Raw genomic sequence first — 17,670 nt, forward strand, 5'->3', positions numbered from 1 at the left:
TGGACAACTCCAACTCAAACGCAATTAACGCCATTTCGCCCCCGGGGGATCATCAACAGAAGATTCCCATTCCCACAAGGAAGTCATCACAAGAAGTATCATGTACGAGAACAGCCCCCAAAACTCACTTGAGCAGGACGATCAATATGACGAGGACAATGATCAACCCGATGATGGTCATCATGCTCCAATTCTCGCTCGCACTTCGCCGAAACCTATCCAGCCGCCGCTTAGCCTTGTCTAACCGACTCTGATGCCTTTCCACATGGCCATCCATGTCATCGAGCAACGCAACATGGCCCTCAAGTTCATCCCCAATCTGGATGCTAAGCTGGTGTTGTCGTCCGATGGATTCGCCTAGTCGGTCTAACTGCTCATCTTGGTCGCGCATGATCTGCTCATGATGATCGTAGACCTGCTGGTTGGACATGTCGGATGTGTCCACACCCTGTGGGGAGGGCGAGTCGCGGTATGGCTGGAAAAGATTGCGGCGGTTGAGATCATCCTCTTCGGCGGCGTTGTCCATGAAACGGACTGATTTGGAAGAAGGATGTTGCGGGACGGGCTGTTTCAGGTCCGGTGATGACTTCTTGATGTTGGTGAACTCGACGGGATCGTCCGCTGCTGCGGCGTCCGAGCCGTGGAATTGGGATGACAGTTCTCGATACTGGGAGTATAGGTGGTCGAGCTGGTCTCTCATGTCGGTGGCGCTTTCATCGTTGGCTTCTTCTAGTCGTACGCAGTCGGATTCCACGGCATCGATGCCCTCTTTCAAGGAGTCGAGGGAGCGTGAGATCTCGCCATCTTGACTGTTGGGTTCTAGGTTGAGCGAGATGGCTCGTTGCCGTTCGAGTAGCGAGAGCTTGATATGGTCGGCAAGGAGCAGGAGTTGCGAAGGATTTGGCATGGCGGAGGAGATAGGATAGCGTTTGGATGTGCGTGAGGATGGTATGGGGGGAAAGGCCGGGTGGAAGAGTAGGAGAGTGGACAAGGCTGTGAGGTTGTCTTAGCGTCGGTCAAACCAGGCGATGCGGAGATGTCGGAACCGCGGCGACTTGCAGATGACAGGGAAGGGGGGAGAAGTACATCCACGCAGGGACTTGCCAGACGATGGAGCAATGGAGTGGATATTCGTGAAGCCAGAGGTCCAGCCGGGTGGATGGAATGGATAACCAGACTACTAGAGGGCCTCGTTCTCGGCAGATCTGCCGCTTCCGCCGCCATCGTCTCCATTTCCCATATCTCGCCGTCATTCATGATTATCCACATTCATTCCTCTCTCTCGCTCTCCCCCGCAATGGCCTCACTTTCCTCACGTCCACCTCCTGCGGTCGCCCTTCCCCTGAGTTTTTCTTCTTGCTTTGGTCAAACTTTCGTGTCAGCCACCGTGTAACTTTCTGAGATACATGGGTGTTTGCTTTGTGCTATTGTTTCATCACTGCACCCCTGTGGCATCTGGACGGTCGGTCCCTTCATTTCTGCCCCCCTGTGCAGGACTACTTCGATCGGCGCACGAGCCCGTGGCTTGACAATATAAGCTGAATAGTTCCTGCGTGGAAAGGGGGCTCGGAAGTATGGCGAGCATCACCCTCGACGAACTACTCGCGATGGAGGCGAACTGCGACCGAGACGAAGTTGTCGACTTGCGCTCACTAGAGCTGGTCTCCAGCTACGATGACCACCTCATGTGCCCGATATGTCACTGCCCTTTCGTTCGCCCCGTGCGCCTTCAGTGCGATCATGTCTTCTGCCAAAAATGTCTAAACACTGCCATCACTGCGTTTTCCGCCAGTCGAGACGACTTCACCTGTCCCACTTGCCGGACGCCCACGAGGGGTGTCTACCTCAACGTGCCCCGTCTGCTACTCAATATGTGTGATGAAATCAGGGTGCGGTGTCCTTTTCGGGATGAGGGCTGCGAGGAGATTATACCAAGAGGCCATATCCAGTCTCATGTCGACAAGTATTGTGGCTATAGGCTCATGAAGTGCCCGGAGGACTCTTGCAACAAGACGACCCGGAAGAAGGACCTCAGTTCTGAGGGCCGGTGCTTGCACGAACTTCATCGTTGTCTGCGATGCGACGAGTACGTCGCGGAACAAGACTACGAAGTATGGATGTTGCTCTTAAGCCATAGAACACTAGCTAACTAGATTGCTTTTGCCACAGGAACACGTTAAGGATCTATGCCCGAGTCTCAAAACAACATGTCCCGACTGCCAGACAAATGTCCTCCGTAAAGCACTGCGAGAGCACATCGACACCTGTCCCGAGGTTGTCCATCCTTGCGCGGCATCGAAATACGGCTGTCCCGTCAAGGTCAAGCGTGCAGACCTGACGACGCATGAACAGACCTGTCCCCTGATAGCCATGGGCCCGTACTTCGAGGCGCAGAATGCACGACTCGATTCCCTTGAACTTACTATCCGCCACCTTCAACAGCGGAACGAAATCTTCGAGGACGGAATCTCCAACATCCGCTCGACATTAGCTCAGTCAACTCGTCTACCCGAGCAAGATTCCTCCCCTACAAGTTCCGATGTTCCTCGTCGACGAGATTCGGCAAGCAACCAGTCTCAGATCGACAGCTCCAACCTCTATACCGCCACTACGACGAATTACTTGCTCTCTCTCCACGAATCCCTCCGCGAGGAGGTCGGACAGCTCTCTAACGCCATCACGGATCTAGACGCCCGCGCTAGCATGGCTCTCATGAACGAATGCCTTCGTTTAAAAGAAGACATGGCGCACACCAACGCAGCCGTGGGCAGCATTCGCATGCAGGTGCAATGGCTTCTGAACCCCCGTCTGCATCAGGGCCAGCGAGCAGGTGCACGTCCAAACAATTCCAGTGGCAGTAACGGCAACCCTGCGTCTGCGTCGGGGCCAAGTAGCGCAGCTGGTCCATCTACTGCTTTTCTTCGGCCTCGGAGACTTAGCGATAGCGGACGAGAGGGAACTAAACTATGATAGACCACTTCCTTCATACATTGGTACCCTAGAAATGGGTAATGGCGTTTCTAACTTTTGCTTCTTGTCTTCGCTGTCCACTGGGGTGTCCATATCCTGTGGTTAATGAACTGGTGCTTGGCGAATGCGTGGTTGCGACATGATGTGACATGATATCCTTTTGCTTTGCGTTTTTCCAATTAGGTCGTTCCTCTCTCTTTTCACCTGCAAGTGCAGGTCATATGTGGTGTGGCTAAGTGCCTTTATGTGCATACACTGCGATATATCCCATCATGATGCACTCTTGCCATGTATGTTGTTGCACTGTACATATGTTTTGAGTTCCGAATGTATATACTAGACATTCCGGGTGTCCCAACCTAATACTCTATCTGGCACACTATAAAAATAATCTAGTAAAAATAATACCTACGTACTCCCCATATATGTCTACTAACCTGAATAGCACCACGCAGACGGCACGGCAATAAGACATAGCAGTCATCCCACTGCTCTCATCCACCCTACTTACTAACTTACCACTCACTAGTTACTACTACTGTTAATCACAGTACTACTGAGTAAAAAGTAGAAAGACTAGCAGAGGCCCACCCACCATCCTCACCCGACACCCGACACCCGATATCCCCGAACCCCCCCCACTCCACACACTCAACCACAAAATCTCCATCCCTCCAACCCCAAAGAATAGAACCTCAAAAATAAAGGAAGAAAAAGAGCAAAAATATGAGCCGAACGCGGGGGTCGAACCCGCAACCTTGAGATTAAGAGTCTCACGCTCTACCGATTGAGCTAGCCCGGCTTTTGCTCATGAATTGCGCTGCAGAGTTTTGCTATATAAACCAGGCCAGAGGTTTGGGGGACTTTTAGAGAGCATAGGGAACTAACAAACTAGCGTGGCTTGTGACTTTACTACTACTGTACTAACTAATTACTAAGTAAGTCAGCAATAGTGGGGGACTCTATTATGCAGGGTATGTTTGTGCTGTACTAGGAGATCATGGTTATAATTGCTTTTTGGGTCTAATCAAAGAGTTGGTGTTCTTGCAAAGGCGAGGATTATTGGTTTCAGTCTGCTTGAGGGTATACTGAGTATCTAGAGCTTACTATGAATATGTGAAGGAAAATTATTCTCTGTTGGAAAAAAAAGGTCACGAATCATATCAGTCTATCTCATGCTGGAATCAAGTAGTACAGTGGCTAGCTTAGCGATGGATCAATAGTTTCCCCCATAATAGTCCTGACTATGTCCGTTCCCACGTCCATAGCTCGAATATGAACTATAAGACTGATCCTCATAGCCTCCAGGTGGGGGCCCCGGAGGAGGGGGGCCTGGAGGAGGAGTGCGACCAGGTGATGGGTAATGATGACGATGGGAGTGGTGATGCTCTCCATGATGCCTACGCTGACTTCCATTGTACTCATCATAACCGCCATAGTTATCAAAATCTGTAGGGCGAGGAGGAGCTGGCTGGTACGATTGCTCCTGGCTGTGATGATACTGACTCTGGCTCTGGTATTGGTGCTGGTAGCTGCTATACTCCTGGTGCGAGGACTGGTGATGGGTAGTATACTGAGACTCGTGGCGAGATTCATACCGAGTTGGGTTCTCAGTTTCTTCGGTGTCTCCTCTCGCGCCTGCACCTAGCCCCAGGTTAGAGAAGGCGCTGTTCAGCTTGTTGAGATTAGAAATTCCGGGGATGGGAAGGCTGGATAGCTTGTCCCAGGGGAGAGATGAGCCTTGCTGCTGCTGCTGCTGAGGTGGACGCTGCTGTTGAGAGCCGTGGCTGTGTCCTGCAGCGCCAAAACTACCACCACCGTGCGAGTGTGAATGGCCTTCCTCGCCGCTGCTGTTCTTTCCCTCTCTAACCCCCTCAGCGCTGAGGATATCGTTCAGATCGGCGCCACGGTCGGGTCTGGAGTCGACCCAGGCTTGCACGGCCTCGAACATTGTGCGATGGGCTTCATTATTCATGTTGCGCAGCGCTGGGTGGTGGAACACCTTCAGACAATCTTCCAGTACCTGGTCATCGGAGACCTCCAGGTTTTGCCAAGCGTACAGAACCCGAGGCGCGACGTATTTCAGGATAGCGGAGGCTACGTGACCAGCTGGCTCATTGAGAATGTTGGAGAAGTGGTCCTTGGAGAGTAGCGAGTGGGTAGGATCCGTGCAGTTGGGGTCAGTCCACGGCTCATACTGATGCTTTCCGGAGGCATCAATCACACCAGAAGACCCAGCTTGCAAAGATTTTGAAGCGGCGTTGATGAGAGGGCGGATGAACGGTGCCAGTAGAGACATAACGAATACGGTCAATGTCTCAGTGATCTTCTCAACGATTGCCTCCAAGCCAGGGATCTTCTCGATGATTGACGCGAGCTTGCGGACAACCTTGTCTCTGAATTCGAGGATGGGATAGATCTGGGCAATGGTCTTGCTAGGATCGAAATCCTGTAGAGCCGAACCGGACTCGGAGCTCTCTCCAGGTCTTTCATTCTCGTTCGCCCTGTAAGTTGGGACCTCGTCATCGAATCCTCGACTGCGAGGAGCGCTGTAATCATCAACCTCCCTAGAGACACCGCGCGTAGTGTAACCAGAGCGAGCACCATAAGACCGGTTCGCAGATTCCTGAGCCTCAGAGCGGCGCTTGAGCTCCTCTGCCTCCTCCACAAGATCCTTTGTACCGGGGATATTGCCCAGAAGGCCAGTGAAAGCACCGAGAGAGCCACCAGAAGAGTTTGCCTCCGCATCTCCAAGAGCAATGTCCATCTCGTTGACCTCGGACTGAGTAAAGTGGTCGTTGGCTTCTCCCAGGACAGAGTGGAAGAAATCAACCATACCAAACGTTCCAGTCACAAGCGGAAACACATGATGGCCACGGACATTCATCTGAGTGTCCACACCAGTGTGAGGGAAGACATTGCGGAAACCCATCTCCCGAAGCGCAAGTTCAATATAGTTTGTATGCGCTGCGAAATCCTCCAACGTGTGGAGACCTTGACCCAGACACCGAAGCGCTTCGCAGAGATCTTCCTCGTTTCCCTTGCTTCCACCATGGGTATATGTCCGTCCGTAATGAATGCTGCGAGCCAAGCTGTACTTGATGTAAGCCGCGCTGGTAGCCCATCCGCCCTCCTCGTTCGCAATGTAGTTCTTCATTCCGGTTTCGGGGTCGATATCCAGCTCGACCTGGCGAACAGGGCCCCGTAGTCGTTGATCGAACTCGCGAGCATCTTGATTATCGGCATAATCCTTGGGGTTACTGCGGGATAAAAACGTGAGTCCGGAGTCCAGACAAGATAATAGATGACCAAAGATTAAATAAAGACATACTCAATATGCTCCTCAGGGCGATAAACACCCAGCCTCTCCGAAGTGACCTCAAACTCAGCCGTCGCATAACCAAACGTCATGAACGACAGAATCCAGACCAAGATCCGGATAGTCTCAGAAGGGAGACTCTTCAGGGTACCGACATCCATGGCTTGTGAGCTAGCAACAGTATCAGTCATCATGATTCACCGTAGAGTATCGGCAGCGAATACTCACTAATCGCGCAACCAGTTACCAAAGTACACGCGCTTGACCATCATAGAGGTCCACTTGTGGCCCTTGATGAAAGCGATGGTTTTGAGCACATCCTCGATATCTCCATGGCGCCAGTTCTTGCCTTCAACAGCCGAGATAGAAGCGATGTCTGCGAGTGTTAGGAAACAAAGGACGGCGTATGCAGAAGATACTAGAGATGAGCTTACTTCCAGCTCCAAAAGCCCAGGCCTGAGAGGGAAGAACAACAAGTAGCAGTCCCAGAACGAGCAGGACGTGAGTGCCCAGACTCATTCTCGGAGCCATAGCTGTGAGTAATGTTCTGCGGGGACTGTGATAGAAAGAGATGACAGGACAGAAGCTAGAAGAGTGACAAGCTGCAGAGGGGTGAGACGTGCATGCAGAAACGAAGGGGAGGGGGGCAGATAGTAAAAAGAAAAAAAAGCCGAAAGTTATCTTATCTGCAGGATCAACTGACAGAAGGAAGCTACTAGTTAGTTAGACACAGACAAGCGGGCCAAATTCGGAGAAGCTCAGACGGCACGAGAGCGAGGAGTACGTAGTCAAGTTAGTCAGTAGAGATTTGATAAACTTGTGTGTCATCGATCTGCAACCGGTGACCAAGATAGAATTAGATTATTAGATCTAAGGACTTGACGGAGGGGAAAAAGACCCTGAATGCCCCGCCATCCCGTCAGTGTGAGACCGAAACATTGCGATGATATGATCTGGTTTAGTTAGTGATTTGTGGTCTGTTGACGGTGGCTTAGAGCCAGTCAGCTCGGCTGTGAGCCCTTCATCCTTTTTCAGATGACACTCAAATCATAAATACAAGCGAGGTGTTGTTTTTATTTTTCGTAATGTGGTTTCAGAGGGAGCCATGGGCGTTGTCGGTGGCTTTGCTTGGCATTATTGGCATTACTCCATCGACGCCGGGCGGTTGTTGATATGTTCTCCTCTCAACAGGATCACTGCTTCAGTATAGGGAGGATGAGGTAGTGTTTCCTGATAAACAACACATAGTTGGGAGCAACTACAACACCATTCTTCCTAGCATACATATAAAGTGGAATGATTATGACTGTAAGCATCTATCCCCCTCCGTCACCGCAGTCACCGCTATCGGGACGGGACTGCCAAGTGAAGACTTTCGTCATATGGCCCTTGCTCCTGTTGATCGTCATTCTCGGATGTTGGGAAAGTGGGCCCTTTTTCAACACCAGCCACTGAATTGATTGATTCCGTCTTGGTGTAATTTTCATCGCTCATCATGACTGAAATATTCGTATGTACTTGGATGAGTGGAATCGGACTGTTTGTGTATGACAATACTGTTTCTTTAAAAAGAAGTATATGTTCGGTTAACTGTATATAACTTTGTTTGTACTAGTCCATCGCTCAATGTAACCATGGAAATGAAAAGGTCAGTGCAGGCTGGTCTCCCCCGCCCTGCTGACTGATCGATCAGGAATTAATTTGTGCCCGCCGCGGGGTAATCAATCAATCAGCAGCCGCCATTACTACTACTACTACTACTACTACTAATGTACTACAGGGTACTTAGTAGTATTCGGTTAACTAGTAGTATCTAGTTAGTATTTGACTGAACTCTTCAATGCTTATCAGGCCACAGGTGGAAGGGTAACATGTGGCTGACAGACAAGGTAGTATCCCGTATACCACATTGTTGTGTAATAAGAACAACCCCAGATAATAACAGTAAACCGCATCTTATACATATATATACTATTGCCCCTATCCTCATTCAAGTACCTTTCATGGTCTGAGTGGAACTATCTCTACTTCCCCGCCCTGCTCATCTTCCCCACCATCACCCGACATAACCACCATTTCAACAACCAACATCCCAAATCACTCACCACCGCCCCAATTCCTCTAACAACAACAGCAACAATGACCCAAACCCCTTACCTGGACGCCCTCCAACGCGACGGCTTTGTCCGGATCCCCTCCCTCCTAACCCCGTCAGAAATCGCCCACTTCCGCAGCATAGCCAGCGCCGCCACGACCCTAACCCGGACCGGAAAATGGCCACACTTCCGCACCGTCCCCAAACAATTCCCACCGTGGCCCAAAACCGCGCCCCCAGCCTCAGAGGGAGGAATCTGGGGTGTGCAGCACCTCCTCCACCCGGAGATGCCAGGACGGAGTGAATTCGCGAAATTCTATTTCTCGGAGAAGGTACTTGCCGTGGCGGAGGAATTACTGGGAGTGAAACCAGATGCCGGAAATAAAGATGATGATGAACCACTAGTAATGGAACTCTTCAACCTCCTCGTGGCGCCCGAAACCAAAGACTTCGAACTCCGCTGGCACCGCGACGACATTCCCGAGACCGCCACTCCGGAGGAAGAACTCAAAATGTTAAAGGACAAGAGCCCCAACGGGAAACAGTCGCACGCCCAGTATAATCTGGCGTTGTGTGCGGATTCATCGCTCATTGTGATTCCGGGGTCGCATCGGCGGGTGCGCACGGAGACGGAGCGGAATGCGGCGCCGTATGAGGCGGAGTTGCCCGGTCAGTTGGTGGTGGAGTTGCAGCCGGGGGATGCGGTGTTCTATGATAGTAATATTTTGCATCGAGGGGTGTATAAGGCGAAGGAGGAGGGTGGGGAGGAGACGAGACTGACGTTGCATGGGAGTTTGGGGTTGAATGCGCCGTCGGAGGATAAGAAGGTACGGGCTACGGCGGTGTTGCAGCATGGGGTTGGGGCTTGGGTGCATCGTGAGGATGCTGCGTTTGGGATTGGGGAGCGAGCGGAGAAGATGCGGGCGAATTTGGTGGCGATGGGGACTGGGGAGGGGGTTGGATACTCTTTGCAGGGTTGATTGGGGGTTTGAAATTGAGGGTGGAGTGGGTTTTGTAAATAAGTGAGAAAGGCTGTGAATTGTGTGCCACCGAAACTTCTATTCATTAAGCTTGCATCTGCATTGCATCGAGCTCGAATATCAGGAACATTTCATGTATATGCCCAGAAAGAGGGTATCGTCATAAGAAAAAAATGTATCCGCCGCTGTTTTTGACGCTAAAGAAAAGGAAAAAAAAAGGTGAAAGAACCCAGAGGAAGCATAAAGTATGTGTCACGGCCGTCACATAGTCTAATCGTATCGTCATCATCCGTCTAATGGTCGTTGTCCATACACATAATGGAAGAAAATGTAGATATGATAGGTAGCACTTGCAAGCTCCGCATGCACCTTTTTCACGAAAGCTTGAGCCTCTTCATACGTGTACCCCAGGACACGAGTCCAGAGAGCCAGCGAATATGGCTCGACCGAGTCGTATAGAATCAGTTTCCCCACGCGTCCGATCTCCTTCAGACGAGGGGATTTGGGCCACGTGCCGACGGGACACTACTTCAATTAGCTGAGATACAAATGCCCAAAAGATTTTAGAGACAGACCTTGTATATATCATCTGCAACATTGACGAAACCAGCGCGTTGCATGTAATTCTTTATATCAGGAGCAATGTTCATGCGCCTGCCAAATTTTGTGCTTGACTCTTCAAGCTTCTGCTGCAGCTCCCTCACCATAACAGCATCTTTGCAGGTGCCGTCGTCGGAATGTACCCATGTCTCGGATTCTTGAATTTCGACCCAGCCGCCGGGCTTGACATTCTCGTAAGCCTGACGGAGGAGCTGGTTCCAATCCGCGATACTGCCACCCAGGCTGCGAGCATGGATATAGTCGAAGGGTTCATTGCCAATGTAGGCCCAATCGCTTTCCGCGTCGTCAACGAGAAAGCTACAGTTGGGCGGTGCCCACTTGGGTTGAATCGGACTCAAATCAGTGCCCACAATCTCCGCATTGGGAAAGTCTTCGGCCATTTCCAGCGCCCAGATGCCCGTCCCAGTGCCGATATCCAAAATGCGCTGAGGGTCGCCTATCGGGGCACGATATAGGTCGCCTCCCAAGAGAAGCTTGAAGGCATGATGCATTAGGGTGAGGCGGTCCTGCTCTTCTTCGTCGTTGGGCATGGGATATTGCCCATAGCGGTAGGCGTGATATCGGCGACCATTTTCGTAACAGTAGTCTCGTACAGATGACGTTATGGAAATATTGGAATCGATGATCGATTGTTCATCTATGAGGGAGTCTTCGTCGCTTGTCTGGTAAGAAAGTCAGTTTGATGACCGTAATTAGGCGCAGAAAGAAAAGAGGTAAGTAATTATTGCTTGGAACTTGCAATATTGACCACATTACAAAACCGCAAGCACCGGGTCAAAATCAGCTTTGGGGGGTGGGATGTCTTACATCTACCTGAATATGCTCCTCCGAATCTGGCTGTGGCATGTTTGAGGGCGACGGGCGGAGATAATGCGGGAGGAGGGAGGGGGGGAAGTGAGGAGAGAGCGGAATGAGTGGGATCTTTAAAGATGCCGCAGCTTTTAGGTTACAAGACGGAGTTGGGTAGGTAGCAAAAGGGAGATAGTTGTAATTAAGTAAAAAATAGACGTAAACATGTGACGGAGCAAGAAAGTGGGAAAGAAGAAGAAGAAGAGAAAGTAGAGCAAGCGCAGCAATTAACCCCAACTAAGAGAGAAGAAGAAGAGCTCTCTCTTCCTGGGAAATGGCTAACTTGACTAGTCAACTACTACTAACTAGATAGGATCACTAACTTCCAGGTAAGATACGGGTAACTGCGGACGGACAGGGGGAGATGGTCCCGGGGAACAGGCCCTCGGGTCGCGCTGGGCTGGCTTGGGCGGCGGTGAGCACTGAGCAACACTCTATCAAAGTAGTAGTAGTTACTAGTTAGTCTGTCTGGTGCCAGGGCTCTGGGTCGGGGTTGACGCCCGGTATTGCTTGGTATCGTCAGGTCAAGTTTTCAATTCCGTCTTGTTGGTAACCACACCCACTTTTTCTTCTTTGCTCCCTAAGCCTCCCTTCATTGGTCGGGTCTTTTTTGGACAGCCATAGCCGTGTCACTTTTCTCAACTAAACTAAAAGCTGTATCTAACTAAATAGTAGACTAACTCTCCATCCACAACACAGTAGATGATTTGCACAGGTTGGTCCAGGCAGCCCGCAGTTGTTAACTAATTACTAGTGTGTGCCCTAAAAGAATTTGGAATTCATCCTCCCCTCACTCTGGTAGTAGTTCCCAGTTTCCACACTAGTTTGGGATCTCAGCTGCGTAGACTAGTTTATGTAACCTCCGACAACTTTTCTCCGCACACTTGGTTGTGGCTGTTACTAACTACTTAGTTACCAAGTAGCCAACTCTACCATGAAAAAAAAAATAATTAGATTACTTGTCAGCCTGGACCCTGGAGCTCCCATCTACACATTAACAGCTGAATTTATCCAAAAGAACGCCGAAAGAAGAGAGAATAGACCAGCAAAGTAAGGCTGGACAGGCGGCAGGCCAAGCCAGCCCCAGCCCCGCTTCCCCCCGTGACGGCTGGTCCCGTTTCGGGATCCCAATCACGCCAGTTGATCAGCCACTTCACATCGCATGCAGCTACAGTGGATTTCTGGATACCTAGCTAGTTAGTAGCTACGGAGTAGTCTCTCCACTAACGATAGCACTCTTAGGCGATAAAGAATAAAAAAAAAATGGTATGATTAGTCTATCTATCTACCAGTAAGCGAGAAGATGAGGGGATACTGTTTTTATTGCTAAATCCCAAGGACAAAATAGCCGAGCACAGACGACACAAACACAAACCCCAATAACCATTCTATCAGCTATCTACCTCTGCGATCGATGAATGTGGAAAACATACTCCGGAGTATACATAATGATAATAATAATCAAGTAGTAGCTTGTAGCAGTACTGCATATGTGATAATAGTATCTACACAGTAATCCAACAGTAAAATTCCTCTTGCGGTGAAGCCAATTCTCTAGGTACTCTCTAGACCCACAAATAACTGATAACTAACTGACCGTGCCCGCGGCTCCTTCAGTTCGAGTCAACACTTCTTTACTACGTATCCACTAGTTCGTGATCAATTAATCTTCTCAAGTAATGTAATATATGAGAAATAGGTATTTAAAGCGGTGTAATCATAGACTAACTAACTGCAACGGTTCACAACGAACTAGTTATCAACTTTTTATGGGGCAACAGCCTAGACACCTGGATCACTGGGTGGCTAGTACTATCTACTACTTAGTGTGTGCACTAGGAGTATTCTTCCTGCAGTAAGCATCCATCGTTCGACCACACACACACTCACACTTCCCACGACCAAGCCCAAAGGAGTAAATGCAGGACCACCGGGGTGATCCGGACGGCCGGCTACGTGTTGATTTTGTTGTCAGCTGCAGGTGTCCAACTAAACTATCGACGGAGGATGTTGTGGACTAAATGCCGGGTGAAACACTACAGGAAAGGTGCATGGTACCGTTGACGTCTCTTGGGTCAGGTCGGACTGTTTCTGTCTATCTACTGGATGGGGTCCTACGGAACTGCTGAAAAGAGCGAACAGTTTCAACAGCACTAGCAATAATTATTGCGACCATTGATGTACCGCTTGTTCATACAATCATTAAGTCTACCTATGCAAGCATTCAGCACGTTGCAGATATGACCCGGAGCGTCGACTGAGGGGGGTCATAAACAGAACGTAAAGAAAAGGTAATATTTGCCCATAGAATGGTATCAGCCCCTATTTACAGCGGCCAAGTCCGATCAGTTCAGACTTTGCAGCTTCTCCTGCTCTGCGGGTGACAAGGCTGCATAGAGCTGCTGGAACTCAGGCTTGCTGGCTGCGTCCCGGAAGAAGTTCAACAGGAAGGCCTGCGTTTCGTCGTCGCGTCTGCGCACTCCGAATACACTTTCCGACCCACCCTCGCCGAATGCCATCAGCTCCTGCTTGGTGACGCCCAGATTGAGATCAAGGGTGTTGCCGGGCATATCTTCCCACTCGTCGTCGTCATCGCTCCCTTCTTCCTCCAGAGCAGCCGCCGTGGCCGCATCGATTTCCTTGCTGCCGGATGCAGCAGCCAGCTCCTCAACAAGAACCTTGATAATCTTCAGCGGAGCCGTCACCGTAGTGTATCGGTCAGGGTTGTTACGAGTCTGGGATCGCGTCTTAATACGGCCAGTGTCCTGGATAATGAGATCGCCCTTGACTTGCACTTGGGACAAGCGAGGGTCTCCCAGACTGTACAACGTTGCCAGCGCAATGATGTTCTGCTTGATCTCATCGTAGCCAGCGAAGTTGACCGAGTTCTCGAGCCACTTGCTCAGCACAATGGGAAGTCCACTCTGGCCACCGATATCAACCTGGGCAAGGAAGTCCACAACCTCGCGTGCGCTGATCAGCGTTAGTCGTGCAAAGACAAGGATAAGACTCTGAATGAATTGGGCCTGCTCCGCAGTAGCCAGTCGCTGGGCCACAGCCCGGAGAAGCTGCGGTAGATAGGGACCGAGGCGTTCGGAGCCTGCCTTTTCCACCAGCTCCGCAGCCAACTGTCCAACTTCTGTCGCCGCATTGTCATCAACCGAGGGTCCGAGCAAGCGGTCAATTATGATTAAGGCAACCTCAGTTGCTTCTTTGCCGCTCTGCGGGTCTCTCCAGGCAACGAACTGGTTGAAGTCATGAGAGAGCATATGGCGGACTGCTTCTGTAGCCGGACGGATCAGCTCCGCGTCGGACGAATCGAGCAGCAAACGATTCAGCTTCGGCATGACTGTCTCCACGAAGCCGGCAGGCAAAGGTTCCAATGCTCCTTCCGCAAGAGCACGGAGAAGGTCCGCAGCGAAGTTAGTCAGAGCGTTTTCCTGGGTGAGGTTGCCGACGTCGATCGCTCCGGTCAGGGAAGGAAGAACCTTCTCGCATAGTCGAACGAAAGCCTCAGGGCCGTTCTCTGCGACAGCCTCCACTATGTCTTCGAATGCTTCTGTGACAATCATCGTCAACTGGAAGTTAGTGGCTCCGCTACTGGCAACATTGAACAGTAGATCAATGGCGGTCGACGACAGAACAACAGTTGGGTGGACCATGATCGTATCGCGAAGCGTTTCAGCAATAGTAACCTTCAAGTCCTCACCCTCTGACTGGTCAGAAAGGTCATATGCGGATACGAACTGTGACAGAGCCGAAACGATGGCAACTTGAAGAGGAACCGTCACGCTGGGAGGAAGTGAGGGCATGAGATCCTGCAATGCTCGAATACAAGCGACCCTGACCAGTTCAGAATCATCTTCGGTGATAGCTTTAATAGCAGCCTCGAGGTAGGAGGCAGCCGTCTGCTGGAAGGTTTCGCCGGCGACCTGGCACAGGATTCCGGCGGTGAGGTAGCCCCGCGCTCTCAAAAGATCTTCTGGTTGCTGAATGGAATACTGGATAAAGTTGCTGATTCCATTAGCCAAGCCGGCGGGTATATCTTGCGAAACTTCGTTAAAGTCCCGGAGGAGCTGATTAAGGATGTAGAGGGTCGATTCTCTCAATTTCCACCTTCAACAGAGCGTTTAGTCTTTGTCTGAAGCTTCAGGAAAGGAATATAACTTACGTAGAGGAGGCATCGGAGAACACACCGTTCAGGTATGCGTGTAGACCCTCAACCGTCGTGTTCTTGAGCCATTCACCAACCTTGACCACCAAATCTCCACTGCAAGTACGGGGCGTGTAGTTGGCAGTAACCGATGTCTCCTCGGAGAGGAACAGAGACACATCGATATCCCACAGGCCTTCCTCCTCAGATGTGATTTGAGCATAAGAGGCCGCCAGCTTCATGATTTCAGGAAGCCAACTTGTCGTTGCCGCAGATTGCCCAGCATTCTGTAGCTGCTGTTGCAGCTCGGCCTTGACCGGCGGCGCTTTCAGCAGCGTCTGAATCAGATCGAGTTCCTCCAGCACCAAGAAGTCCAATGTATACGGAAGTCCGTCGACATCCTCCATACGGCCCTGTCTCTCATCCTCAATGTAGAACTCGTGATAAGCAGACTGTATGTTGGACAGCTCAGTCCAGATAGTAGAAAAGTACACGGGGCTTTGAGCCGTCAGCAGACCCGGGAATACCATGCGAATCTTCATCAAAGTCTAATGGGCCATGGCGATTAGCGTGAATCCACAAAGGGGACCAGAACGGCTATGTACCTTGACCACTTGCAGTTTCAATCCAATGACACCCCTCCACTGGGAGGGGACCTCGCCTTCTTTAGATTCTTCTTGCGCACTAGGAGCTTGTGGGAGAGGTGCCTTCAGGGTCGAGAGGAAGAAGGGAGACCAGCCACCAAGTACTTCATCCATGAATTGTTTGACAGCCGCCTTATGCTGCTCGAGGACCATTTCCAAGGTGTCAAAGCAGGCCCGGAAAACAGCGACAGCCAGTGCTCTCAGCATCGGCTTTCTCGACTCATTAGTAGCGACGTTGAAGAGGCTGGTGACGAGATCCCGAGCAACATTGAAGAACTGCTCCTCACTAAACCCAGTGTCCACCAGATCCAAGAGGACCTTCAGTGCTCCGTGAAGAGCACTGGCGGTGCTATTACCATCGTTTATAATGTGAAGCAAAGAAGGTAACAGTTCTGGCCACTGCTCGGGGAAGTCGGCGCTGGCAATCTTGCTGACGGCGTAACTGGCAGACGACTTAACCTTGCGCTCCGGAGTCTCGGTAACGGTGGCTAAGTCCAGCAGCGCCCGTCGAAGCTGAGCCTTGTTTCCATCGCTGACCAGAACCTGGCCTTTGAATTCATCGAGAACCGGTGACCAGGATGCGGCGATGAAGGTTCGAAGAACGGAAAGGGCAGACTGGCGGAGGTTGGTCGGAACGGAATCGTGAGAGGCTATGGCCGCAAGTGTTAGGGGGAAATTCTCGTTGGAATAAAGGCGTAGAAGCTGAAGCTCAGCAGACTTTCTAGTATCAGTAACGGGTGACTGAGTGTCTGCGAGCAATGTCAGGAGCTCTTGCTCCATGTTGATAGGGGAGCGTAGGTGAGTAGGCGGGAGAGTGTTCGATAGAAGGAGTATAGTCAATGGATGTTAGACAAGGGGCCTGGAAGTGGATTTAAACCCGATCTTTGGAATTCTGGTGTTTCAAATCACAACAGAAAGACTCCGTCAAGCCACACTATCACGAACACGAGAATCCAGATAGATTGCTCAAGTCAATATCAATCGCGAAATGTCGCGTCGTGGAGGGGCAGAAGAACGAGCGGGAAAAGGGAGGCGGTGAGGGGTAGAATTTCCCCCCAATTCTTTCCAATTTGGTTTGGTTTGGTTTGATTTGGTTTGTCCCGCCGAGATACGTGAGCAACTGAGACAACAACTAACTATAGAGAATCATTAGCGCTTGCTGTCAAGTTGACCATAAGTCCTTCCTCATCCTTGCCCAGCTATGGTTACAATGTGCTGTACTGCTTTCGAAATGCCTCTTATGAACATCGTATTGATCTCAGCCATTCTTGCTTATCGTAGACGGCATGTTCCAAGACAATAGCGGCCAAGCTCTAGCAATTCTTCCTCTTCTGGCTGGCAGCAATGGAAGAAGGGAGTAACTCTTGAACTGCAAAATATGTGAGAGTCCTCCATATCAGAAGTATTCTCCAAGTTTGCCCGCGTCCTGTTTTCCCGACTCACGTCACTGATCATCGGAGATTAAATAGACTAAAGCCTACAAGCAACGTCTGAGCATCACCTCTCAACGTCTCTGTACTTTTCATAGACTAAGTAGCCTGAAGCTGAACCTCAGGGAAACCGGTAATGATAATACCGCCTCCCTTACAGGACACAAGAGGAACCAAAGTTTCGCAATACTGTTTGACTGAAGTTTGTTATGCGCCTACGCAGATAACCAGAACAAAGATTTAGACATCCCCAAGCAGCCACATTCAATAGTCTGACAGCCCCCCCCCCCCCCCCCTAGTCTCAGAACGATAGATGTTGGATAACCTCCGAGACCGGCGATTTGGTTGAACAAAGTACGTGCAATGGCGGATGTTTTGCTGGCGCCTACGTTATCCTAAAACTTCCAAGAAGAAAGACGCAGCCAGTACAAAAGTCTGCCCGAGCAGCCGCCCAATTAAGGAAGAGGAAAAGTAGGTGCTGTGTCCACTGAAGTCATGAGCGATCAATGGCAAGGAATCGGGATCTTAGTGGTCAAGACTGTGGGTAGATCTGGCTCGCACGTTATTAGCAATTTGTTCCGTTGCCACGCCCACTACATGTCACTTGAG

At 50.6% G+C, this 17,670-nt stretch overlaps 6 protein-coding genes and 1 non-coding gene across 7 annotated transcripts; 2 read left to right on the forward strand and 5 right to left on the reverse strand.

Moving 5' to 3' along the window:
- Nucleotides 1-124: 124 nt before the first annotated feature.
- Nucleotides 125-907, reverse strand: ASPBRDRAFT_136867 (syntaxin family protein; the record flags this gene model as incomplete). The annotated part of the gene is made up of 1 exon (XM_067618841.1): nt 125-907. The coding sequence occupies one exon, from the start codon at nt 905-907 to the stop codon at nt 125-127; it is 783 nt and encodes a 260-aa protein (XP_067474113.1).
- A 667-nt stretch (nt 908-1,574) lies between these two features.
- On the forward strand, nt 1,575-2,970 carry ASPBRDRAFT_137015 (putative TRAF-like signal transducer; the record flags this gene model as incomplete). Its single annotated transcript, XM_067618855.1, has 2 exons — nt 1,575-2,111; nt 2,224-2,970. 2 exons carry the CDS (start codon nt 1,575-1,577, stop codon nt 2,968-2,970), a joined length of 1,284 nt encoding a protein of 427 aa, XP_067474114.1.
- A 729-nt stretch (nt 2,971-3,699) lies between these two features.
- Nucleotides 3,700-3,772, reverse strand: ASPBRDRAFT_t255. The gene has a single exon. It is a non-coding gene; the product is annotated as a tRNA-Lys (tRNA).
- Nucleotides 3,773-4,123: 351 nt separating this feature from the next.
- Nucleotides 4,124-7,257, reverse strand: ASPBRDRAFT_187549 (Het-C domain-containing protein). Its single transcript, XM_067620104.1, has 4 exons — nt 6,724-7,257; nt 6,518-6,665; nt 6,302-6,460; nt 4,124-6,230 (listed from the first exon to the last, which is right to left on the reverse strand). Exons 1-4 carry the CDS (start codon nt 6,818-6,820, stop codon nt 4,187-4,189), a joined length of 2,448 nt encoding a protein of 815 aa, XP_067474115.1. The 5' UTR covers nt 6,821-7,257; the 3' UTR covers nt 4,124-4,186.
- Nucleotides 7,258-8,346: 1,089 nt separating this feature from the next.
- ASPBRDRAFT_48384 (phytanoyl-CoA dioxygenase family protein) lies at nt 8,347-9,626 on the forward strand. The gene has a single exon (XM_067626080.1). It carries the CDS (start codon nt 8,429-8,431, stop codon nt 9,362-9,364), a length of 936 nt encoding a protein of 311 aa, XP_067474116.1. The 5' UTR covers nt 8,347-8,428; the 3' UTR covers nt 9,365-9,626.
- A 23-nt stretch (nt 9,627-9,649) lies between these two features.
- ASPBRDRAFT_136937 (class I SAM-dependent methyltransferase) lies at nt 9,650-10,831 on the reverse strand (the record flags this gene model as incomplete). The annotated part of the gene is made up of 3 exons (XM_067618850.1): nt 9,650-9,889; nt 9,940-10,647; nt 10,793-10,831. The coding sequence occupies 3 exons, from the start codon at nt 10,829-10,831 to the stop codon at nt 9,650-9,652; spliced, it is 987 nt and encodes a 328-aa protein (XP_067474117.1).
- A 2,348-nt stretch (nt 10,832-13,179) lies between these two features.
- Nucleotides 13,180-16,411, reverse strand: ASPBRDRAFT_136900 (putative importin beta-5 subunit; the record flags this gene model as incomplete). Its single annotated transcript, XM_067618846.1, has 3 exons — nt 13,180-14,950; nt 15,006-15,535; nt 15,593-16,411. 3 exons carry the CDS (start codon nt 16,409-16,411, stop codon nt 13,180-13,182), a joined length of 3,120 nt encoding a protein of 1,039 aa, XP_067474118.1.
- Between the last annotated feature and the right edge of the window lie 1,259 nt (nt 16,412-17,670).

Source organism: Aspergillus brasiliensis (assembly GCF_001889945.1).
Source record: "Aspergillus brasiliensis CBS 101740 unplaced genomic scaffold ASPBRscaffold_18, whole genome shotgun sequence".
Classification (NCBI taxonomy): domain Eukaryota; kingdom Fungi; phylum Ascomycota; class Eurotiomycetes; order Eurotiales; family Aspergillaceae; genus Aspergillus; species Aspergillus brasiliensis.